Source organism: Uranotaenia lowii, chromosome 2 (genome assembly GCF_029784155.1).
Source record: "Uranotaenia lowii strain MFRU-FL chromosome 2, ASM2978415v1, whole genome shotgun sequence".
Lineage (NCBI taxonomy): Eukaryota > Metazoa > Arthropoda > Insecta > Diptera > Culicidae > Uranotaenia > Uranotaenia lowii.
This window is the reverse complement of record NC_073692.1, coordinates 141,636,673-141,663,959: the sequence shown is the minus strand read 5'-3', so window position 1 is coordinate 141,663,959 and position 27,287 is coordinate 141,636,673. Positions and strand designations below refer to the sequence as shown.

The following is a 27,287-nucleotide window of genomic DNA, read 5'->3' as shown; positions in this document are numbered from 1 at the left end:
TGCTGTTCTCTCAACCCGCTTGATCACCAAGCTGTCTTCTCAACTCGCTTATTGGTGTTTTTAATTAATTTCAAGATGTCCTCTCAACTCGCTTGACCACCAAGCTGTCCTCTCAACTCGCTTGATCACCAAGCTGTCCTTTCAACTTGCTTATTGGTGTTATTTTCAAATGTATTTCAAGCTGTCCTCTCAACTCGCTTGATTTTCTCAATAAGTTCAGGCTGTCCCCTCAACTCGCCTTCCAATTTCAAGCTGTCCTCTCAACCCGCTTGAAATTTTGAACATAACCATGCTGTCCTAACGACTCACTTACTGTTTCATCATTCGTATTTCGGCATTATTTCATAAAACACTTTTTGCTTATTTGCTAAAACACTAGTTATCTATCACATAATGCACTATGTTTTCTTTTTTTTCACTTTACACGAAATAGCTTCCGAAATTCATCTGACTTTGTTACTTTTTTACTTAAACTTAGAACTACCCAGTTTTTTTGCAATGGGTAATTCAGAAAGTGTCTAATTTCTAAGCAACTGTGCTGAAAATTTGTTCAACGTGAATCGTTGATCGCTTTTGTTTACTTTTCTGATTCAATTTTATAATTTCTCGTTTGATTAAGTTCACGAGAAATTACCTGTCACGGTCGCCAAATGTGCAGACTAGCCAAGTCTTCCGTAACGATCCCATCGGTCCACTTGACTGCCCCAGCCGGGGGAACTACGCAATGTGCCTCTCGCCACAATGTGGCTCGCTTCCCTGCTCACGCTCGCTCACTGACTGGCCGGCTTGCGTACACGGTCGTGTCGGATGACCAAATGGAGGTTTCATCCATACACACAGTATTCATCATTGTTATTGAGTCGGGACGTTCGAACATTTCGACACAGCATTAACCGTGATGAATACCACCGTGATGAATAAAAAATCGGCCGAAAGAAACCAAAGTTATTGATGAAAAACAATTTTTTTTTGTTTCTCCCAAACAAAATGTCTCAAAATCCCATACGAACTTTAGGCTTGTTGAGCAACTCCTTCGCGTGATCCGATCTGGCCAAAATTTGGCATGAGATCTTGTAATAGGTCTAGGATTAATTTTAGCCTGCAGCACATAACTTTTTCAAAAGTCGGGTCATTTGGGGAACGCTTCTACACATGTTTATTAGGTTGTCCCAAAATTGTATAATGTTTGGGAATCTAAGAGTTCATCCTTCAAATGGTAGATAAGTAGTATTTGATGAAATTCAGTTTTTAATGCTTTTTCAGAACACAATCCCTTTCACACTTGAGATTCAGTGCAGCTCCTTCTCGTTTTCAGATTCAACTCAAATTTGGTATATGACCTTCTGATAATTTCATAAAATCATCTAAGTCTTTTTTGCAAGTGTTTTGATTTCAAGAAAGTATTTATAAAGACGAATTTGAAAAATTAAAAAAAATATAAACTAAATTGTGATTTTTAATAAGGATTGAACCGTCAATAGCTCTTCACAAAACGATACAAACAACACACTTTGTTCAGCAGAGTTTAAGTGCACAAAAAATCCGCATCTTTTGATGGCATTGATATTAATTTTGGTTGATGATTAATTTTGGTCGGTTGAATACAAAATTTTTGGACAATAAATTTTTTTTTCTGGAAAATAGCTAGCTGATTTTTCATTTTGATGCAAATTAGGTTCATTTTTTATTTTTTACGTATAGTATTTAATTTAAACAAAATTAAAAAATATAAAATATATAAGCTGTTTGAAAATTTATGGACCCAGAATTAATTTAAAATCAAATCCTTAAAAAGTTGATTTTTATCAAAGATCGCGTTTGCGGAACCTCTAAACATGATTTTTTTTTAGTTGGCCCTAAACAAAAGTTTGTTCTTCTCAGCCTAATCTACTATTTGAAGGGTGAGCCCCAAGAAATTATGCAATTTTAGAACACCCTTATTATATAGATTTTGTACACATATTCGATGTTATATTTGATTAAATCAGTATCCTTTTTCGCCAAAATTTTCGAGTTTTCGTTTTCAAGGAATCATTACACACTAGTTACAGTATTTTTCAACTATGTAAATTGAAAATCGCTTTTAATGGGAAATCAGGCGATGAATCCAGAAATGACATTAAAAAAATCCAGAGATTCACTCAGACACATCGGAAGCTCACAAGACTAGATCAATGACTGACTTCGTTTTGTTCGTTTTGCCTTGTGTTGCCAAAATTAAAAACGTAGCCATAGTATTTTTTTTTCTTTAGTGTTGACTAAACCATTATTATTTTATTTTAATTTTTTTTTTAATTTGAATTACTTTCTTCATACCCTTCCCGATCAGGAGAGCATATCAAAAAAATAACACAAACGTATCTCACCAAGATATTTACATCTGATTCAGTTATAATTAAGTACTCAAAATTTTCGATTTTAAGTTTCTCCAATCTGAATTATATCTTATTCTGATTGACAGACTTGAATGGGGTTGAGCTCATTTTCAATGATAAAGATTTTTTTTCGGATTGTCTCAAAATAAAATGATTATATCAAATTTAGATATACGTGAAACTTTTTCTGAAACACGGACATCGAAGCCAACGGCCCAAATCGTGCATTAATGAGTTTCGCTCAACAGATCCATAAAATTGGATCCAATTTTTTGGAAACCAAAAATGGAGCATGGTTTTAGCATATAATGTGGTTTATTGACATTCCACTAGAAATTTTTCTCGAAGCACTCATATCTTGATAAGTTATAATTTTGATAGGTTTTGTTCTGTCCAATATCAAACTATGCTATCTGAATGAGATATAATCTTGAAAGGAGCATATCTAAAATTGATATAATTTAGCTATGATCGCATAGATTTTTTGATTTAATTTGAGATATTTTAACATCCTACGAGTACTGAATAATAACTCATTTAGATAGGAAAAAATTAGTATCAAAATATCTCATCTTGATATAATTTAGTTTTTCCCTCCTGATCGGGTTCATTTCATCTCTACATTATGCTAAAAATTACTACTTGTACTTTGATTAAAATATCTTGGACTTAAAAGGATTGCAACTATTATGCATAGTGAAGGTGAATAAAGTTGCTATTGATAAATGAATTTATGATAGAAAAAATGAAAAAAAAATTTGTTCCATCGACAGATTTAGACGTACTGCTAACATTTAAAAAAAATCTATGAGCCTTAAATGTTAATTTAAAACAAAGATTTGATGAGGTTATTAATCAAAATCGGTTGAAAATTTAAGAAGTAAATCCTTATAATGTCGATGAAACAAAATTTTCTCTTTTTTGCGTTTTTATCCTTTTTTTTCTATCATAAATTCATAAATTTCAACAATACTGTTGATCTTTCGCATAGATGGTGATCGATTGCAAATTTTTTCGACTAATATATGCAAAAAAGAGATATCTAATTAATGTTATGCAGTCTGAGATATTTTATATTTTGAACATAACTCATAAGCTATTCAACAGAGATTTTTCTTCATTTACGGATTCAGCGCCCGATTTCACATTAAAAGTTATGCTCAGTTTACTCAGTTCAAAAATGCTATATAATATTTGGGGCTCTGAAAGCCAGAGGTATGTAAGTGCTTTTTGTCAAAACTGAGATACACAGATTTTTGGAAACTTATAACACAGGCAAACAGACAGGACACTCAGGAGAAAAATCGGTTGATTTTTCGCAAAGTGAATACATTGCCATCTAGCGTCAATTTAGCGGCCTATGACATTTTGATGTTGTAAAGACAATGTAAACAAAAAAAAATGAATCGGGCTAAACTTTCTCATTTTCAAAGTTGAAGCATGGTTGAATCTGAATGCTACGGATAACAGAATGTGTAGAAGAACGAAAATGATGCTACTCGATCAAAGTTTCGGGAAAGATTCAAAAAGTTTCCAGAAGTCGTAAATTCACAGTGAGGACATCTTACTTTATCATTTTATTTTTCAGGTGCAGATAACTTTATGAATTTATATAACCACGCACTTGCCTGTGCTTATAGCATGTATTTACACACTGTAGAAGATACAGGTCTAAATGAAAATTAATTCAAGATTTTTCAAACACAATGAAAATCCTTTTTTGTATGGGATCAGAAGGGTGTAAGTTCACTTGCACCTGTCTTACTCAAAAGCACCAACGACGACTTCTTGAGAATTATCACATGATTATAACAGTTTATTTAACACTTTCGTAACCGGTCAAATCTGAATGGTGAAACGAAGTATTCAGATGAAACTTTGTGGAAAGATCAATGACTTTGAATTGTTGGAGTACATGGGAGTACTTCTTACGCTTCATATTTCAGATAAACACACATACATAAACAAATAAATGGTTTAAAACAAAATGCTTGAAAGCTTGAAACATATTCACTTAAACCATGTATACACTGTAAAATTCATGAAAAACGTTGTCCGGAGGAAATTCAATCATACCTTACACATAAAAAGCTAGTCTTTCAAAGACTAGTTACATTTCTCACATAAGATAATGAAAACAACGCTGATAAACTTACCGGTAAGTTTTTATTTTAATAAATAACCTTGAATAACAGTCAAGATTTCGACAAGTGAGATTGGGTAAAGGTGAGATGCTAAAGTGGAAAGTCCCAAAAAGGACGAAGCTTTATGTTGATTTGTTGAACAACTCAAATTTAGGCACAATATTCCCGTTAGTTTGGATACGTGTCCTTTTTAAGGCTGCCCCATTTTCTAAACCACAAATAACAACAAATCAGGTATCAGGTATCAGAATGGGGGTAGGCTTAATAGCGGCACGTTATCCAAACATACGGGAAAATTGTGCCTAGCCTTTTTTTTTTTATCCAAGATTTCATCATTTACCTGAGAAACCTGAAAAACCTATAAAAGGAAGAAATAAATTCAATCTATTTAAGATGGCATAAAGCCTTTCCACTAGGGATTATTAACATTAAAGCTCTTTTCTACATTCGGTAAGGAATGATAGAATGTTTTTTAAGTTTAATTTCTTAAACTCAGATTCGCTTAAAGCGTAAGATCCCAGAGTACGAAAACGTAGTCTGGCAAATGAGGGACAGTTACATATAAGATGGAAGGGATCTTCCACATCTGATTCACAACTACCACATACTGGAGATTCAGCACGCTGAATGTTGTGCATGTGATAGTTGAGTTTACAATGACCGGAGAGTGCTCTGATCAAGATGCTGCAATGAGATTTATTTAAAGTTAATAAGTAACTCGATATGATTGGAGATGGTTTTTCTAAAAATAATTTTGTTTGACGACAAGTGTCCAACTCTTCCCAGTATCGTTCATGCTGGTTAGAGGACCAAGTTTGAATTTGGTTTCTGAACCAACATGGTGATATTGGGACAGCCGGCTCTGGTCCGTAAAATTCCTTTTCCGACCCAGCTCTAGCGAGTTCGTCGGCGCATTCGTTTCCAAAAATTCCCTTATGTCCGGGTACCCATAGAAGGTTTAATCCATTGCCTTCAGCAAGTTCTTCGATTGCTTTCCGGCATGCGATTACCAGTTTTGATCTATAACTGGAAGCACTGAGTGATTTGATAGCTGCTTGGCTATCTGAACAGAAATAAATTGTTCTGAACATAATCTTCCTTTGAAGTGCAATTTGCACTCCATACATAATAGCATATAGCTCAGCCTGAAAGACTGTACAATATTTTCCTAGAGGTTGAGCATATTCTATGTTCAACTCGTGACAGTAAATTCCTGCACCTGCACGGCCGTTTGATAATGAACCGTCAGTATAGAATACAATATGAGAGGACATTTGGTCCTCTACGAAACCTGATAACCATTCTTGAGGAGAAGGAAATTTGACTTTAAACCCCATGTAGGGAAAACTACTCGAGAGTGTTAAATCGTTTGGCGCTAGATTGAACTTGTTTAATCTAACTAATTCAGGCCACACATTTGTATGACTCGATGTTTCAATTCCAATCGTGATACTGTCTTCGAGCGAAATGTTTGTCTTGATTTAGACTTTGAGAAAATTATTTTAAAAAATCAATCGGCTAGTGGATAAAAAAGTTATTAATGAAAAATCTGATTTTTGTGCATCTCTCGAGTAAAATATTTCTTAATCCCATTCACGCGTGAGGCTCAATCGCAACCCCTTCCGATGGTCAGATTTTGCTTAATTAGGCTTGTGAACTTCTGGTAGTGCAATGTTTAATTTTAGCTTGGAGCTGGTTAGATTTACCATGTTTGATTCTTCCTATGCTAATATTACTTACGTAAAGTAACCATAATCGGAGAAAACTATGTGTTTTGAAAAAAAAGTTCTATATTTCTTTGATTTGATTCCAGAATTCTGTGACAAAATTCTGTGATGTTTTAATACGATTTTCACTGAAAAACATTTGGCATATGCTTATTTTTACAATAAATATCATAGAAATCACAAAACAGTGTTAACTTTATAACATTTTCGTGAATTTGATTCAGAAATCCAAAGTAAGTATTGGTATGAAAATTTATAAGTTTGGAAAAGTATTCAAAATACCAAAAATCTGTAAATATTTTGTTCTATGACATAGAATCTGTGACGAAAATATGCTCAAAATTCTGCGAAATTATAGATTATTCTGTGATTTCGGCAACCTTGACCATAACTTCTGTCAGCTGTCAGAAAGTATGAGTATTTTGAAAATATAATTGTTTTTTTTTTTACTTTTTTTCTGTCTGAACAAGTTTCTTAAAAGCAGGTAATACAAATCGACTTAATTTTGAAATGTTGAGTAGTTTGAATAAGTAACCTACACAATGAATATCATATCATAAAATTCGAATAACATTTACGGCCTGGGGAACGCCATCAAACCGCTACTCAAATTTCCCCGAAACGGATGTTTTTCGAACAGCTTTGGAAGGTTAATATTTTGCAAATTTTTGCCATTTGTAATATTCTTGGCATTTTTTTAAATTTTCATCTTTTTTTTTAAATTTAGGCATTTTTAATATTTTTGTCAATGTTGAAATTTTGAATATTTGATCGTTTTCCATTTCTGTCAATTTGATCTTTTTTTTCATTTTCAATCATTTAAATTTGCATAATTTTATATGTTTTCTACTCGCCATGCGACTGTTTATCCATTTTACGTTTGCATTTTTTAATGCCTCATAAATATAAATATTGTTTCATAAAGTTTGCAGAGCGAGAGTTGAAACGGCAATTCCCAATTATTTCATAAAATCCGGTTTTCTGAAAAACAATCTAGTTCCAGACAAACAAATTATCGGCCAATTTTTTCCTTCGTTTTCTTGCTAACGGACAAAAAAATTTTATCAACAATTTTCAAAAACCAACTATTTATATATTTCGGTTTTAATGTTTACGGGTTTTGATCACCGCCAGTTGTTGTTATCTTTTTAAGTTGATATTTTTCAGTGATTACCGAAAAATATCAACTTAAAAAGATAACATATTTCGGTTTTAGCACCCCATGCATAACTCCAAAAATGCTAAAAAAACAGCAGTGAAATTGAATAACATACGCACAAACGATAGAAAAACTAACTGAAGAAAACTGCATTCAACTCCCATGCATACCCAGGCAGACACATTCAATCTCAGCTCAGCCAACCACTATGAGTACAAAACTCGGTACGAACCCGAAGCGAACCAGGGTACGAACATCGGGGCGCGCACTCGGGTACAATAAATGTGCTCGAGTTCAGGTTCGAACTAAACCCAAGTACAAGCTTGTGTGCAAGTTCAGAGAAAACTTGCGCCTGGAATTCCGCACTCAAGTTCGCACTCGGTACATGTTTTCGTGAAGACTGGTTACCAGGGAGAACTCACTCCACAACCGGAGGTGTAGCGTTGTGTGCCTTTTTCAACGCAGGTGACTCACTGTAACCCGGGGGTCCTCACTCCTCAACCAGGTACTTAGCGTTGCTTTTGCGCACGCGCTGGAGGCTCACAATAGCTCCGGGGCCCTCACTCCACGACCGGATATAAGTTTAGCGTTTGGCCACAGCTGGCTTCTTATTGTAACCGGGGGTCCTCACTCCACAACCGGAAAACGTGCTCTGTATCCTCAGAACGGGATATCAAGGCGTGTTTCGTAGCCCGAACTTACACCCACGTTGACGCGGGTTACCTGTCAACGTAGATTGTTAGCCAAATCGTTTCATATTTCCAGAAGGACTTTTTTTTATGTTTTTTTAATTACCTGTACTACGCACGATTACTCAAACTACATGCGTGACACCTAGCAGAACTTAATGACCGAATATCCTGTTCTCAATCAAAAGATTACTGGTTAATCACACGTGGTCACTATTATGATTGTTACACAACTTACATTTATAGTTGGTTGTTATTTTTAAAAATTACTACCTTAAAAGGTATATGATAACGGAAAGAATGACCCAACTATTTCTACCGAACTTAATTTTCTTGATCAGTTATCTGATATCCTAAGATTGGTCCGAATAATGCGTTACCAAGTTCTGATATCACACCTAAACATGTCACACTGTTTGGCTGTTCGAGATCAAATGTCTGTGCAAGTCGACTCCAAGGTCATTCCAAGCTCCACGTTCAAGTTCTTTTAAACAAAAGGATCAGTTCTTTCTTTGTCTCCCTTTTAACCTAGGCATACGGTGGACAATCATTCCCGGTCTTTTATTTAGTGAGCCAAAAATGGGCATGTGGAACCAGCTCAAGCGTTTTTTGCTGTGTCTAGACTAAAAAATGTTGCTAAACTGACGGCTAGATGGCATACTGTTATGCATCTTTTATTTTATTAGAATGATCCGTTACAAATCTCAGCCACCACTGCTTCAAAATTGATCCGGATACAAACTCCTTAAAATCGTGAAATCATCATTGAAATGTCAAATCAAATTTTTTAAAGCTGAAGTTCTATGAATACACCAATGAAATCTTTTCTCCGGTATCTGTATCTATATGTTATCTTACCATTAGCAGCGGCAATTTCAGCGAACGATGGAAATTTGAAACGAAATGAAAAACTTTTGTCCAGTGAGTCTGGATAATGGGAATTCATTCCACGAAATTGTTAATGAGTTTAAAATATTTGTAGAATGACATTCGCATCAACCGATTACTTCGGCAGTGATGGCCTGCGATGAAAAGTTTAATTGGATTGTTTTTCTTTTACAATGGAAAAATGTTTTTTTTTTTAATTTTGAAAATAAATTTAAAAAAAATCAGTTGAAAATCAAAGTCAGAAGCTAAAGAGGCTAACCTTGTGAAAATTAAATGTCATGAATCTCTCAATCTCAGAGGGTAAAACAGGATAGAAAACTAATTAAATAAAAAAAAAAATTAAACCAATCTTTTTGAAAAAAAAAATGGTAGGTTTTTATAATGCCAGAATGTGTTTGAACCAACAACCCGAATTAAAACTGAACCTCTGACAATCCCAGACCAATTAAAACGTTTTCTGTGTAATTATGAATGAATGCAAAAGTAGCAAATCCCAGACCACTCAGCTCAAACGACCACTGAACTGATCGAATTGGAACCCCCCTTGTCTGTCTAGAATGTACAAATGCTGATCCTTACCTGTAGGAACGCTTGCGGTCGATAGGCTCCCCCGTGGCTTCCGTAGCCCATGTTGGCCAGCATTTCCGGCGAAAATCTGTTGAATAGGCCGCCCCATGCGTTGGCGCTGCCACTGAAGATTAGCACAGCCCCGATGGCCGCCCACAGTGCCGGTGCTCTCATGGCGATGCTGATGATGACTAGGTTTAGGTTGCTCGCCGAATTAGGCTGCTATCGATTGATTAGTTTTGTGGGAGGACAGCTGAATGGCTTCTCTCCCGGGGACGACTACTGGTGCCTGAAACGAAACAGGAGATGACAAATTCGTACCCTTGAGTGGCAATTCAAAAGTCGGAACGGTTTTGTGATACAGAGATGGTAATCAAACGATAACGACTCGAGTCGGGGCGTTTGATTGAGGTCGATTTTCGGTATCAATGAGAGCTTTTGTGTAGGAGGATACTATTGTAGTAAGGATGTTATCTCACGTAAGGTGACGAAAGGAAAAATCCGACAAATCCTCTTCCATTTCAATCTAGTTTTGCTCATGGTTTTTAATTTAAAATGGATGATTTCGGATGAAGTCACAGTGTCTCCTCAATAGTGAATATATAATAAAACATATTTCGGATGATTCCGTATCGCCTGTGTCTTATGCCTTATTCTAAAAAAAATATGTTTGAAAAATCTAACAAATTGTGACTTTCAGATCTTTTTTTTTATCACTTAAACATGTGCCCCACACGAAAAAATAAAAATAAAAATATTTATTCCAATACGTTAATCGTTAGCATGTGATATCAACTTCTTAAAGGCATATTTTCAAAGCAAAAGCAATTCTTCATTAATTTTTAGAAAAAGTTTCCCAAAATGTATGTTATGGGTTCACATGATCCCTCGAGTTAAAAAGGATAGGGGAGAGTGGGGTATCATGGGCCACTTTTTTTCTTTGCTTCATAACTTCTTTATTTAAAAGAAAAAAAAAATAAATTGAAAGGTTTTCTACATTTTTAAGGTATCATTAGATTTTTTTTAAATTTTTTTTGAATACATTAAATTCCCGAGTTCTGACTGTTTTTAAAAAAATTTTTTTTTTGGTTTTTGCAAACCTGTGGAAAAACGTGGGCCACCAAATCTAAATTGACAAGATAACGTGCAAAGTTCATGAGTTGACCCAGAACAGAAATTTCATAATTCATTTAGTTATTTTAAAGCAATTTCAGATGAGGAATTCAAAAAGAAATTTGTGTATGATCGAATAGTTCCTAATTCCTGGCTCGCGAACGTTTCGACAAAATTTCTAATATAGGAGAGACGAACATAACTCTATCGCATTGGAAAATATGGATTTTTCACATCTGGTTATTTGGCATAAGAAAACTTTTTAGGTAGGAAAAACGTTATTAAAGTTCTGTATATGTATAAAAAATCAAAATATAGGTAGCCCAAGATACCCCACAATATGTGGCCCACGATTCCCCACAAGCTATGATTTGCAAATTGATTGCGTTTGTGTGACTTATTGATGTTTCAACAAAAATTCTTTTTCTACGTGAAAGATCATGGCAAAACTAAGACCATAAGCTTATGGGCATATTTTGTACTTTCGGGTGCTTGTTTAATTATGTATGTACATTTTTCAAGGCTAGGTCAATAAAAGAAGCATATGATACGCACATAAGTCAAAACATATAGAAAAACATGCTTACGCAAAGCGACGACGATGACAATTGGATTTAGATTTTTGTCTTAACACAAAGCTGAGATATTTAGAGTGGCCCACGTTTCCCCATGGCCCACGTTACCGCACTTTCCCCTATATTTTTCTTCTAAATGGATGTTGTTCATTTTTAAGCACGAAATTACTAAAATTTATACAATGACTAACAATTTCATGATAAAAAACACTCAAAAAGTGCTTTCATCTAAAAATTAGAAAATTTCGCCTTTAAGTATGCAATGATTAATGGTAGTCGACAAACTTTTAGAATTTTTTTTGTCTGATACTTATAAAATGTGAAATAAAAACTAATATGACCAAAAAAAATTCTATGAAGTTTTCATCTCTAGATTTTAATGATTTTTGCAAAAGCTCAGGGCATCCTTATTATAGGATAGAGTCTACTATAATTTTCAAAATATCAAAATTTTTTCAGACCCTAAAAACGCTTCTAGTTTATCTAAGGGTTCGTGTAAGAGAAAAGTGTAAAAGACACACCAGATGGTCCATGTAATTTTTTATCAAAAATACGTTAACGTATGGCTCCGAATGATGTTTTTCTTCATTTTTATTGTGGTTAACAAGCTTTTCTATCATTTATTAGGTGAAAAATTCACTAGAACAACTTAAATTTTCAGAAACAGAACGATTTATGGAATCTGCGTGAAACTTGTAATTTTTTATGATCATCATATAAATTTTTAAATTTTTTTTTAAATCTGTGTTTTGGAAATATTTATTCCAAATTTGGAAAACTATTAAGTCTGTTTAGAATTTGTTATGCAGCAAGTGTCTAGTTCAGAATAAAGAACATCATTTTGAAGAAATATCAATGACTTCCCGAATATAGCGTGCCTGATAACGTGGTATCAACAAACAGTGGGATTACAAGCAACATATGTATACCTCATTACACATTGAGTTTTGAAAAAAATTCATGTAATCTAGTTATCATCTAATGGGCGATGGAATCGAAAAGTTATTCTTTCTCTCCTTAAGAAAAACCCGTAAGATCTGTCAAAAGCTGGGTGAAATTTTAGCTGCATCTCACTTGCACTAATGGAAAACCATCACTCAAATTCGGCAGCGCTTCCATCGCCTATGATAACAAAATTAGGTTTGACATAGTTGCTCGCGTTGTACGCTAGTTTTTTCAAATTTTTTGAAACGCATTTTTTCAAATAATTTTTACCTCTAAAGGTATGCAAGCATCTTTAAGTTTTTTCTTGTTTTTGCTTTATTTACAGAAAAAGTTCGGACAAACATAAAAAGATTCTGTAAAAATGCAATGCTTTATATTCGATTTTTTCATTAAAAATAAAGTTCGTTGCAATCAACCCCTATCTATGTTAAGGTTGCCTGAATTTTGTCAGCACGTATCTGGGCCGGGCAAATGGCAAAATCCGGGCATTGTATTTCAATATTGACGACAAAAAATCAGGCAATATCCGGGCAAATTTCGTCAAAACCCAAAAATTATCCAACAAAAATCAAGAACAAAAATATTGAAAAAAAAAATTTCCATCGAAATTCATTTACAGGTTTTAAATTGTATTTAACCCATTCGAGACGGAGGCCTTTTCACGACATTCGAACTTATAGTACTTTACTCTTAGATCACTTTTATGACGTTTGATTTTCATCAAAACCATTTCTCAATACATTTTGCCCAACAATGGTGGATTCCATTGGTATAAGAATATTATTTTTTCGAGTAATAGTAATCTCACAATAAATGATTGTTCTGATAAAGGCAAAAAATTCCATTGCACACACGGTGTGCCATCGGTCTCGAACGAGTTAAGGCTTCTAAAAACCTTTCATGATTATTTTTATGAAATTTGCTCAAAAACTTTAGTTTTGGAGGCATTCATAAAAAAAATTTACAATGCAATTTGTTAATTTTTTCTGTTCGATTTGCCAAAAAAAAGTTAATGAATCCGGGCAAAATTCGATCATTTTTCAATAAAATTCGGGCAATCGGGCCGAACCGGACTGTTCCCAAACTTTGTAATAAATATCCTTGCAAACCCGAATAAAACCGGGAAATCTGGCAACCTTGATCTAGTGTAAGGTGAAGAACGCATGTTTTTGAATAATTGAAAATTATTGAAAAAAACAATTATTTTTTTCTGACTGCGTCAATGTGGTAGATCTCCATCATTAAAACATTTGATGCATAAGCCGTTTGATTATGTGTAGGCATAATTTTTTTAGATGCCGTTGATACTTAAAAGTGTTGATGATGCCCCAGTTGACGGTTCTTAATACCCTTAAATGTAAATTTAATTTCCGCACCTGATTTTTCAACCGTTGATGAATGATTTAGTTTTCCAACGTGCAGAATTTTTGTTTTTTATAACTTTATCCATCGAAAAAAAATATTCAAATATGGGGCATAAAATTATGGCTTTAAAATAAGTTTTTTTTTGTTGGGGAGTGACCACTTCGACCAGTTGTTAGATCTTTTGTAGCATTACCCCGCGTTATTTCCTTTACTATATGCTTCCAGATACACTGACACTATTGATAAGTGCCTGGTGAACACTGGTTGAGCATTTGAGCAGCCTTACGTTAACTTAGTCCTTAGTTCACACAAGAGATCCTAAGTGCAACGTATGTTCCCTTGAAAGATCCATCCATATCTATGTACTCAATCGTACAAACTTCCAGATGTGATAGCTAACATGCTTCAAATGCTATAAACGCCAACCTCCAGAAGAAGTACTATGTATGCCATGACCAAGATTCGCTCTCATGACCTCTGGCTTAGAAGGCATTCGCTTTAACCTCTAATCCATGGCCGCTGGTTAAATAAGATTAACTTAATATGCATAAATTGTTGGTCAGGATGCCGAAATCAAAGCTTAGTCTCACATTTAAAGAACTTTAAACAAATTTTGGTAACACAGTTGTTTTTAAAATGTCTATAAATTGACTGAGAAAACAACCCACTACTGTTCACAGCCGAAAGGTGAATGCATCGTCAGCGAAAAACTTCTTATTTATGTCAATTCACAGACATCCATTCACATTCCAAGGATCCTCTCATGGGCACCTTACGATATACTTTTAACAAGCAGCGGCTTTCGTTAGCACCACAATCTGTGTGGAAGATGCCCTCGAATGTAGGTTTTCATGTATGATTGTGTCCGCTTTTTGAACCGCTTCGTGGAAGGTTGTCTGGTGGGGCCATCGGAACCATTACTTTTGATTTTTTAAGTGGACCGAAAATTCGATAGGATGTGGACCCTTTGTACGTAACCCTCCGGGTAGCAATCAGCTGGGAGTGAGTTTATTGAAACTTACGGTCTTTGGGATTGCTGCTAGCTTTAAAATAGATTGGTATGTTGTGTTCTTAAATTCGGGAGAATGGAAAATTGTTAAGAAAAGTGATAAAATTTTACAAGAGCTTCAAATTCAAATAAAGTTGAAAAAGGGTGCAACTGAACCCCCTAACACAGTAATAACATGGCGTGATGATTTTGGTGATTCAAACTGCTGTAAATCACAATTTGTAAACATAATAAACGCTACATCCCTTCGGTAGTGAAAAAAACTAATGAAAGCGCGAAAAATTCTCGGTTACATGTTGTTTTATAACCGGCAACGCACCGTAGTTGTGTATTCAAGGATGTGCCATAAAGCTTGTTGTGTGTGTGTGTGCGCTTTCAGAATTATCATAGTCATTAGTGACAGGAATAGGATATCGCATGTTCAAACTCATTAGGCGTTGACGGCCGCCATTTTCGACGCTGATGGCGTTTCTACCTGTATCTACCTATCTATATCGAAGCCTAGAACAGCTGTTTTGCAAGCCTAAGGGCAACATTGATTCGGCGTGTCTGTCTCGGACTGATTCACTCTCTGGAGCCACCTTAATGGAGTTTTTTTTCTCGTTTGGATGGGTGTATCTCCTTAATGTTGTGAAACGTATCCGATTTACATGTCGTCGTCGAGCAAGTTTGGAGCATTACATGCGAAACATTAATACGACCCGAATGTCAAAAGCACACGAACCTTGTCTAGTGAGGTCAAATTTTGCCGTGTTTAATCCCTAATAGGCTGGTACACAGCTCGAGTCGTTTATCCACCTAAAAGCATACATTCCAGGGAAAAGCTGAAGCCGACGTGCTAAACTAAACGACCGAATCATGGGATTACAGTTTTCATTTCACCAATTTCCCACTTCAGCTACTATCGGGTGGCGAATTCGATCACAGAATTCTCTACTGCTACATGATATGGTTTAAACTGGATGTAAATTTCAAAATGCTTACACAGTTAACGACATACACATACAATCACACAAATACACGCTCCAAACGTATGGAAATTTCTGTTCTATTACTGCTGGTTCACGACGAGGGAACCGTCTCGTCCGATCTGGGCCAGTCAGCAGTCAGCTTGGGTGCTCGAACCAAAACCGGCACCAGTTCCGCAATATGTGGAAGCCCGGGAGGTCTAAAAATGGCCTACGCAATGGAAATTCGTAGGACTCCGGTAATCTGGCCTCAAAACACGACGATGCTGTTTAGGATGCAGCAGTTGTTACTCATTCCGAGGGGTGCCAGCTGGTGGGATATGGATTAAAATTTAATAACTTCATTTGACTTTTAAATTTAAGCCGCCCGGAAAATGCATTATTCAGCTTTATTACTGCCTCTGTGTTGCGATTTTGTGCTGGTTTGTGACCGTCGGAGTGGTGTTTGAACAATTTAAGCACAACGAGTTCCATTGGTAATCAGATTTGAATTATTGCTCGTTTGTTTGGGTGATTATTGAAAATTCATTGTTGCTAATGACCAATAAATCAATCCTGTGGGGCCATAAGTATTATTTTAAATGTTTGAAAATACTATTTGTATTTGGTCAAATATTGAATAGGTTAGCCATCAGAATGCAAACATTTTATGAGTCGAATCATATTCAACAATAGGGGTCTAAGTGAATGGGTATGTATTAGACCTGTGAGAGTTTCAGCAAAAGAAGGACCTTTATTTTTATAGCTAATATTTGTAGCCAAATTTAAATCAATTTATCATTCAATTTCCTTCTGCAAAAAAAATAAAACCTAAAATAACTAGATGATACAAGACAAAACAAGTTAAACTTAAAGAAGAAAAAAAAATGAAATAAAAGAGAAAACTAGTTCAGATGATGAAACAATTAAAAAAGGTGATACAAACCAAGGCAAGATAAAACAAGCTAGCAGTAAATTAAGCAAGACCAAACAATGCTAAACAAGATAAAGAAAAATAAACAAAGTGAAACACGGTAAACAAGACAAAAAAAGATGAATGAGACAGATGAGGTAAAGAATTATAATATACAAAATACTAGAAAATAATAGGGTTAAATGGTTCTACAGGAAAGAGTTATTATAAAAAAAATTAATTAGGTACATAAAAAAAGGAATAAAAAAAAGATAAAGCAAGGTTTTACAATATTATATAGAAGAGGATGGATTTCATCTTTGATTTCAAGTCAAGTAAGTCGACTTTTTACTGCAAACGAGCCCATATTTGGTCACGTTTTTAATGCATCAAAAATTTATTAAAAAATAATTGTTTTCTAAGTGGCAATTCGGAAAAAAAGGAAACAAATCAAAGAGTTATACAAAACGACGACATTTCGGCCTTTGATCTTAGCCTTCTTCAAAGGGAAAAGAAACATAAACAGTATGATGCAAATTATCCATGGAAGAAGTCCAAGATCAACTAAAACTATGTAATTTGCTTCCTCTGGCCTGAAATGCCAATTAGATAATAAATAACAAAAAATTATCAGTCTTTATCAATAACCAAAAATTAGTAGGGGAGAGTTGGGTTTCTTTTGCCACTTTTTTATGATTTGCTCCTTAACTTCTTTATTAACACTAAACGTACCGGAGGGGATCAAATGACACTTTTTTTTCTATCTTCAAATGATTTTACCTTCTATTTTAAAAGTTTTTCCGCAAATTTTTCTACATGACTATTTTAATTTTCAAAATGCTTGTATTTTATTACTATAATTTTTAAAAAGTTTTTAGATTTTTGAAAACGTATGTGGTCATATGTGGTATTAGACTGAGTCGATTTGAGGTCATTTTTGAATTTCTCAAACCCTGGGGTCTAAAACGCTCCGTTTTGGTTCAAAACTCATCCATGTTTTTTTTTGCAAAATTTTTGAGTAACGTTAACATAAATAAGCTTGAGCTTTTATGTTTGTTTGGAAAAATTAAATATTTTGTACTGAAAAATCAACATCATTTTTATTTCTTCAGTGCAACCAAGCCTGCTAATGTTTTTGTGTCAATTTAAAAATTCACCGAAGGAAATTTTCCACTGAACAACTTTGTCAAAGATTGTACACAGCAAAAAAAAAATGTAAGCCACTCAACGTATTATTAGTGATTAACGATGTAATTCTCATATTCGTAAAATATAACATATTTTCGATGCTAATATTACATCTTAACAATGTACTAATTTTGAGCACGTCTGCAGCCGAAAAAAATGTCGCGAAAGAAAAGAAATTATTGAAGACATTTTCAAAATTTTCTTATCTTGGAATTCCGGGGAATTTTAAGAAGACATTTTTTGACGTTTAAAAAAGAAAACATGATTTTTAATTTCTTTTCTGTGAGGATTTTTGTTAAATTAAACGTCAATACCTATTAAAACTTTAAAATAATGAAGCAAATAATTGTATCATATTACTATGCAAAAAAGAAGTGGTATAAATGTCAAGAAAAAATCGAACTACTTCGGCATCGTCGTTATTTGAGAGATATTAATAATCCATTTGATACTTTGGGATGGAAATTTCGAAAAAATGTTAGGCTAAGAAGTTTATTAACTTATTGGATCAACCATTGAACGCTATCACATTGAAGGATGAAAGAACCACAACAATTCCGGTACATTTACAAGTTCTAACAACATTGCGATATGTTGGCGAAGGTAATCGATTAAACCTAATTAATCTAAATCAATAAGTATGACAATTTCGAATGTACAACTATAACATATTTCAGGTTCCCATCAAGTGACAGTCTGACAAGACAACCGATTGTTTACAAACACGTAACTTTCTAGCTTCATTTTTCAAAATGTCCAATTACTCCTTCAACACTCAACGATATGTTTTTTCATATTTAATTGCATGCACGGTTGTGAGCAAGATTTGAAGTATTTTATCTAGCAATATTGAATATTGCTGTTATAAATAGTTTTCAGTATTAAAAATATAATTTTAATCTAATTACCATGCTCAATATGGGGAAACAAACTAACATAGGAGAGAGACGGTGCCAACAATAAGTCGTTTTGAAAAGTCTCACCAACAACAAACGTCAAAGACTTTTATTTTCTTTACTTTTTTCTTCTCTTACATTTGTTTTTTTTTCTTTCTCTTTACTTTTTTGGAATCAGCCAAAAAGAAAAGACATTTTTATGAAGTGAACGACAATTTTAGAATTTCTTTTCTGGAAGAGATTTTTGGTGATTTTCTTCAAGTACCGGAATTCGGCTGCTGGTAGTGTAATATCACAACCTGCTATGCATTATTACACCAAAGTAGCCACGGTTGTTTCTGCTGTCATTTATTATTTTTCACGACTCGAAATATTATGGAAGGTTTTCAATGCTCAGAGATTTTTTTAAAATTTGTAAGTACTATCAATATTCATCAAAAAAGTTAGCAAATCAATCGATATGTAACTTATTTAATTTTTGATTTTATTTGTAGGAATTTCATCGTCCGGATCTCAAAATGTGACTGAAAAGAAGATGTTTTTCACTCCATTTTTTCGGTTACTCTTAGATTGATCAGGAAAATGTTGACCTTTACCTCAACATATTGAGCATCCTGAATGTCTCTTCCAATAATATTGGATGTATTAGAACCGGATAGCTAGAAATGGTTTAAAGCAGCTGAAAAAAAACTATAGGGAATCGCAAATTATTCATCTGGTGCTAATCGGGTGTGGATCGCATCGCCTTCCAGATCTTAACTAAAAAGCTTAATAACCAAAGAGGAAGTTGCTAGTAATGTGTGGCCGATAGTTTTGATGGTTCGCCAATGTAATCAATTTCTTGGATCGATGTTGAATAGGTTTATATGATACCAATAAAAAACCAGTATTCTCATTTTTTCATTTTATAGAAAGTTGATTAATACGAAGAGTTTCGACAAATCCGAGTAGGCTGCGGCCGTGGACGACGGGTGTGATTTTTTTCGCTGTCAATTTTAACTCCTGAAGAAAAAATCATTTTTCATTATCATTTGTGCTGAAAATTTGTTTAGATGTTGGAGATTCTCAGTGTGTTTTCAATGCAATCAGTATCAGCAATGCTGCGAGAAGTAAAATCAACGCTTTGCAACAGGTCAGATTTTTATTAGCTGACCAGAAGGGCCAGCTACAACAACCTTTGAATTCCTATCCAAGTCACGGGGATTTAGGTGAGACTATGCCTCATGCGGCCGCTTTTGGTTGGCTAGCAGAGCAGATGTTACGAAGAACCTCGGGTTGGCTTTGACGAGGGGTGACACTCGTCAAGAAATCCGAAACAACGTATAGTGTGTACTCGATGAGGTGGCCGGCCAATAGGAACTGCTGTGCGGGATGTCTTAGGGCTCGAGGAACCCACGTGGTGAACCAGGTGGCAATGGTGGTGCCGAACCTTCAATTTCGGACCTCGTGGAATTTTTAAGGGTCCCAAATGTTGCTGAGCGATTGCTGTTGCTCGCAAGGTGGATGATGTTGGTCACTAGCCGTTGTCTCAAACCCGTTCTCACTTTGACCAACCCCCGGTAAGAGCAAGTAGAGCGATTGTTGGCAACTTACGGATTTGGGTGCAGGATTGTCCATTCCTGCCTTTTAAATATTCCCGAAAAATTTTATAGTGTAAAGGCAAGTATCCTTTTCAAAAGAAAAAGAGGTAAGATGTAAAAAGTGTTCCTATTTTTTTCATAAGTTCAAAATAGCTTAACTCTATTATGGGGTTTAGCGGGGGGTTGGACAGGACATCAAACGATCGGAAGACTGATATACAATGGATTGTGGGTTCAAGCCAGCCGGAGTATCTCGACAAATTTAGAATCATGAGTAGGTTACTTAAGTACCTTTTCAAGATTCTTTATTTGTTTCGAACAGTTTGAAGGGAGTAAGATGAGTCAAACCTGTCCCAAGCCAGTGGTAACGGACCCCTTGGTTGTGCTGCAATTATTGTTGATGAGTTAAGCATGAACAATATTTGAATATGCGATCGAGACTTCCCGTACCGCCTCGGGTCGAAAGACCTATCAGCCACTGGTGGGTCAAACATACATACATACATACATAGTTGATTAATACGAAGAGTTTCGAAATCAATCTTCTATGATTCCATTCCCAAATCAAGCTCCTTTCTTATTTTGTGTGGTGAGAGAATATATGTTTTGTGAAGCAAGCATTTTATTTCTGATGAGATGCGATCGGCTGTCAAAGCCAAATCGAAAATACTTTTCTTCCTGAAGCATTTCCCCGAGTTGGGACAAAGAAGTTGACTTATCGCGCCCTCAGAATAAGTTTCAACAACTGTCTAATCCCTGCGTTAAAAAATCTCTGCATAAGCTCATAAAAATAGAGCAGACATTTTTCACTGTTAATAATTTCACTTCTCCGTTTTTTATTTTGTTTCCTTGTTAATACCTACTACATTTGAAGAAAGAACCACAATTCTTCAGAAAACTTCATAACATTTCAATAACCATATCCTCTAAATCAACAGAACACTTCCATCGTTGCTATGCTCTCGTTTGTTTTCTTTGATACATTACATACATTTGGTGTAATTTTTTACATCTTTTGCAAGTATTCGAATATACGTGAAAATGATGTAATATTAGAGACGTTTTGCGACTCAAGTTATGTGCACGTTTTTGATGTAATATAGCAACACTTTTTTTGCTGTGTAACTTCGTATCTATTAGACAAAAAAGTTATTCGCTGTTTAACAGGGGTATGTCTTTTAGCATTGATAAACAATAAATTAAATTGACAACACTGCTGGGTGCCTAGCGCGGTATTGCATGACTACTTTTCATGCTATACTTCGCGGGGCACAAGCAGTGGTGTCAATTGAATTTATTGTTTATCAATGCCAAACGACATACCCCTGTTAATCAGCTTAGAACTTTTTTGCCTAATTAAATACGAAGATTTGATATTCGAAAAAGTTGTTCAGCGAAAAATTTCCATTACAGAATTCATAAATTACCGAGAAAACCATAAGTAAGCTCGGTTTTACAGAAGAAACAAAAATGATGTGGATTTTTCAGTACAAAATATTCAATTTTCCTATACAAACATGAAAGTTCAAATTTACTCATGTAAATGTTACTTTAAAAACCTGCAAAAATTTATGGATGAGTTTTAAACCAAAACGAAGCTATGAGAAATTTAAAAATGACCCCAAATCGACTCAGTCTAATGTGGTATACCTATTTATACCGCTGGGGGCTAAATGACCCCTTACCTTAGATCATGGCCACAAAAATGTAAAAAAAGGTGTTGTAAAAACCGTATTTTTAAGGAATCATCCGCCAAAGCTGTTCCAGTCATAGTAGAAATTTTTTGTAACATATGACATATGACTTGTGACATATGACGTGTAATTACTTTTTTTTTGTTTCAATTATAGTCGTCTTAACATCTTTGTGTCATTCGCGACTTATATCAACGATGCACAGTTAGCGGACAGTTAGACTAGTTCACTTTTCGGCTTTTTTTCGCAGATCAAAGCCGGACTCATATGGATTGTTCCTCATTCATTTTCAAGTATTTTGCCAAATTTGAGATCTATTGAACTAATTTCTGTTCTGCGCAATGAGTTTTTGTGAAAAAAGTCCGTTTTTGAAAATTTTCTTATGAGAGTTCGAGCAAGCCCCTGTTAATATTAAATGCTAATTTTAGAATGCATGGTGGTTGACATTATTAGCAATTTTATGGATCTATTTTAGATAATCGTTCAAAACATACCGAAAAAAAAAATAAAAAATTATAAACTACCAACTTGTACAGAAATTTGACTTACAAGTGGAAAGTTTAAAATCTGCTGTAAATCCGAAAACAATATTTTTAACAAAATCTTTTCTTGTTAATTTAGCCCTGTTTATTAACAATAATTTGATGCTTAAAATTTAAATATCGCAAGAATAGGAGCAAAGTTATTCAAATATTAATGCATCAGCTTTTAAATCATAATTGTGTTCCTATTCAAGTTTTAGCTTCATGCAACCTGGAAAACGTGGCATCAAGAGAACTTGCATACAACTTCATCAAAGCGCGCGCTTTTTTTTATCTCCTCTCCCAGTCATAGGGTGCTTGATTGAATAAAATATCTTTACTTGTGCACAAGTTGCTGTGGAGAAAACTTGTATGAAAAATATTTTATCAATTTAAATTTGTAGCAAACATCTGTAAATAACTTGACCGCTATACATCCAATCTGTGTGTTTATTACATCAAAAGGAAGGTAATTAAAATGGCTTTTACGAAAATTTATTTTTTCTAATTGACTGCAGATTTTTTACTTTCAACTTGTAAGTAAAATTTCTGTTCAGGTTGGCAGCTTATGGTTTTTTAAATTTTTTCGGTTTGTTTTGAACGATTATCCTAAAATTATCGTTTTATATTAAAAGGGGCTTGCTAACTCAGGCGCAACTCATTGCGCATAACAGAAATTAGTTCAATAGATCTTAAATTTGGCAGAAAACTTGAAAATGCCTGAGGAACAATTCACTGTGACAACAAACCTCAGCCCTACGGTTTGTTTGTTTATTCAATCAACGGACCAAGTATAGGTCCAAATGACGACTTAAAGTTAAAGTTACATAAAATTTACATCTAATTAATGATTTCTTGATAATCTTAAAACACTCCTTCGGAAAACATTCCGCGAATCGTCGAAGTCGAAGAGCTCGGAAAAGCGGTTGAACGTTTTCATTACACCGATGAATGCACTATTGGCTCCATAGTTGTTCAATCGAATGGGGACATACAGTTGAAGGTCCTGGTTTCTCAGTCCATGAGGTCTCACACTAAGAGGAATAGCTTCTAGTAGCGTAGGACAATCGATACGCGATGTCAGTAGATCGGCGACAAAAGAAGCTCGTGTTGCATTTCTTCGGGCTTGAAGAGTATCCATGTCTATAAGACGACATCGATGTTCGTAGCTTGGCATGTGGAATGGGTCTTGCCAGTTAAGGTGTCTGAGGGCATAACGCAAAAAGCGCCTCTGGATGGCCTCGAGCCGCTCATTACCGTTCTGGTAGTAAGGACACCAGACAGCTGAGGCGTATTCGAGGATGGATCGAACTATGCTGCAATACAGGCTCTTCAGGCAATACACGTCCTTGAATTCCTTGGCCACTCGGAATAAAAATCCGAGGCTTCTAGAAGCTTTATCGACGACGTAGTTTGTATGTGTTTTGAATTCCAGCTTACGGTCGAGTATTACGCCCAAATCATTGATGTGGTCCACCCGCGCAATGGACTTATCTCCTAAGAAGTACTCCGCGCATAAAGGCTGCCATCTTCGTGAGAAACTGATGACTGCACATTTACTGCGATTCAAAGGCAGGCAGTTGATGTCGCACCACTTTGCGAAAAGACCACTGGTTTTGCAGAAAATCAATGTCGTCCTGACCGTTTATGGCGTAGAACAGTTTAAGATCGTCAGCATAACAAAGTTTCGGGCCGTTAAGGAGTGTGAGCACATCGTTAAAATAGATTAAGAAGATAATCGGTCCTAAGTGACTACCTTGGGGCACACCAGAGGAAGCAGAGAACTGGCTGGAGAGAGTGTCTCCAGTGCGAACTGTCAATTTACGACCAGTTAAGTAACTGCGGAACCAGCCAAGTAAAGGTCCGCAAAATCCTAAGCGCCCAAGCTTACCAATGGTGATATCGTGGTTCACCTTATCAAACGCTGCTGACAAATCGGTATAAATGGCGTCAGTTTGAGACTTAGCAGCAAAACTTTCGTGTACATAGGAGGTGAATGTCAACAGGTTAGTTGTCGTAGAGCGTTTGGGCATAAAACCGTGCTGATCGATTGAAAAATTTTGCTTACAGTACGAGAAAATCGGATCCATGACGACTAATTCGAATAGTTTGGAGATTGCACATAAAGCAGAAATTCCTCTATAGTTGTTGATATCTCTTCGGTCCCCCTTTTTATGGACTGGAAACATGTAGGCTTCCTTCCACAGTGAAGGGTAGGTGGCTCTGTCAAGAGAAGCTTGGAAGATGAGTCTTACAGGTGTCAGTAAAACAGGAATAAATCGTTTTAAAAAGGTAGATGGTATGCCGTCTGGGCCAGTAGAGAGGGAATTTTTGAGCTTAGCCGCTGCTTTAGATATGACCGCATCCTCAACAACAATCGTGCTCATGCTGAAGCCGAGTGGCGAAACATTCCTAACAGCATTCTCCACGTGTTCTCGGGATGTTGAAGCAGTAGCAAAGGTACTCGAGAATTTTTGAGCAAAGAGAGCACAGATTCCGCCTTCAGAGTTCGCAGTGTTGCCATCCAGAAACATTTGAGTTGGAATACCAGGTTCATTCCGCTGACTTTTGACATGCTTCCAAAACGATTTTGGGTTGGACTTGAGGTTACGTTGTACTCGAAAAAGATAATTTTGGTAACAACGCTTACTAGCTTTTTTATAAGCGGAGTTCAGTCTTCGATATACATCCTTAGTTTGGGAGGATTTGAGCTTATGGTAATTTCTAAGAGCACATCTCTTCGCCGTCTTCAGTCGACGCAGTTCCTTCGTAAACCAAGGAGTCCGCAAATTCCCGGAAGTCTTTCGCTTTGGCACGTGGCGGTCGATAACGTAATTTAAGATATGTGAAAAGGTTTCGGCCGCAGCATTGGGATTCAATAGATTGAGTTCAGATTCCCAGTCGATGGTGACCAGGATATGGGAGATAGCATCGAAATCCGCTTTCTTAAAGTCGAGATAGAAGGGTGCTGATTTTTCGACAGAAGCATGCAATCCGGTGACCTCGAGCGAAACCGAGCTGGATGATGCTGAACTGCCTTAACGAACGGAGCAGGAGCCGATTCAATTGTCGGAACGCGAGACCCATCGCTAGCAAAGCAGAGATCCAACATACGGCCGTTTTCGTTAGTAACTCTGTTAATTTGACGCAAGGTTGCCGTACTCAGGGAGTCTAGTATGATGTTTGAAGGCGCCGAGAATGTAGACCGCACAGGATCCGGGTACAAAAAGCTACCATGGTTGGAGCACCACTTCAAACCGGGCATATTGAAGTCACCAATGACGAGAATATCGTCTTCGGGGGCGCAGAGAGAACTCACTTTGGATATGCAGCGAGAAAGAGACTCCGCCAGGGCGACATCTCGTGTGCGATCAGGGGGCAGGTACAGCACGCATACGTAGAGTTTTCGGTTGCCAAGATCGATGCGGGTCCACACAAGTTCCAAGTCGTGCCAGGAGTCATCGTCAATAAGCAGTGCATGGAAATTGGATTTAACAGCAATTAAAACTCCACCCCCAGTGTTCTTCTTGCTATTACGGGGACTGCGGTCACAACGAAAAACAACGTAATCTGGTCCAAATATCTGACTCGAGATAGTAGGCGGTCGTTCAGCCATGTTTCCGTGAAAGCGACAACGTCGTAGCAGGAACAAGAGCTGGCGAGCAGATAATCTGCTTTACAGGAGTTTAAACCCCCGACATTCTGGTAGTAGGGTCAAGTGGGGTAATTATGAACACGGGGTAATTCCGAACAAGTGCCATACGCGCTGCTGTGGGGGATGAATTAAAACAAAAAGTTCCAAAAGTGGTAGTTTAACATCCGATTGATAGCTGTAAGGTGTTTCCGATCTGTTTTCAAATCATAGTGATATCATTTCAGATGTTTCAAACGGAAATCGTTTCGGACAATGTTTAATGTTTTGAATATCTGATTATAGGAAATCCAGCTAGAATGTTGTTATCACATGTTTTACATCCAGTTTAAGATGCTCTGTCTGGATTTTGAAGAAATTTTGAAAAAAATTGTTCGCACTGATTCACAGATGAGTGTTCATATTTACCCCATAGTTTGCGTCCTATGGGGTAATTCTGAACACATCTTCTTGTGCATTTCCTGACCTTTCTAATGCTTTTTAATGGTCAAATGATTTATTCATCAACTTAGAGGACCATTCACTAATTATCCAAGCATTTCCAGACCCCTTTCCCCCTCCTTCCCCTTGTAAGAAATTTCTTTAGAAACTACTCCCCCCTCCACCCTCTTCTATAGGATCTTAACAATCTTAGCCGGGAAACACCAACATTCGGCAGAACCCACTGGACCAAATTCAATAAGGCCAGAACTAATGTCAAATCTTTCTTTTGTCACTTGAAGTTGGAACATCGCGAGGAGGGGGACAATAAAAAGAATGCGAAAAACAAATAAATTGGAATAAATTGCATGGAAGCTTGTATTCAACAAAATTGCTACTATATCATAGCACAATATCTTAACATCAAGTAATTTTTTATCGAATAATTCAATCGTTCAATCAAATCGAGAAAACAAAATATGGAATAACTCTCATCTTCTTGAAATTTGTTTTTTTGGACTTTAAAAAAAAAATATTTTTCGAAATTCTCATAAGTTACTTCAAACTTCATTTATTTCCCCCTTTGGGTTTTTGAAAATTTCGGGGGGTGGGGGACGAGGTTGACAAAAGAAGAAATTGATATTTGTTCCAGCCTAAATTTAATAATTAAATTAGGTCTGCAATGTGTTAAATTTTGAATTTTTGAGGAATTGATTTTTTTTTTTTTCCAAAATTGAGATTCGGATTTTGAAAAAAAGCTATGCCAGTTCTTTTCAGTCTTTGAAAAAACTTTTGAACCCATTTTATTTAAAAAGAAAATATAACTTCAAAAGTGAAAAAAGTGAATAAAACAGAAATTTTGAAAAAGCTCAACCCGTAACCCAATTTAAACAAGTCTTAATTTTGTTTAAACAAACTGC

The 27,287-nt window shown here is 35.8% G+C and overlaps 1 protein-coding gene across 2 annotated transcripts in view; it reads right to left on the bottom strand.

Annotated features, from left to right (window-relative positions):
• LOC129741027 (prohormone-3-like) overlaps positions 1 to 27,287 on the bottom strand; it is a 133,549-nt gene that overhangs the window by 54,101 nt on the left and 52,161 nt on the right. For both annotated transcript variants that reach the window (XM_055732718.1, XM_055732719.1), the window contains exon 2: positions 9,562 to 9,838. In XM_055732718.1, coding sequence (XP_055588693.1) covers positions 9,562 to 9,723 — 162 coding nt within the window. In that variant the 5' untranslated portion in view covers positions 9,724 to 9,838. The remainder of the gene's footprint in view (positions 1 to 9,561; positions 9,839 to 27,287) is intronic.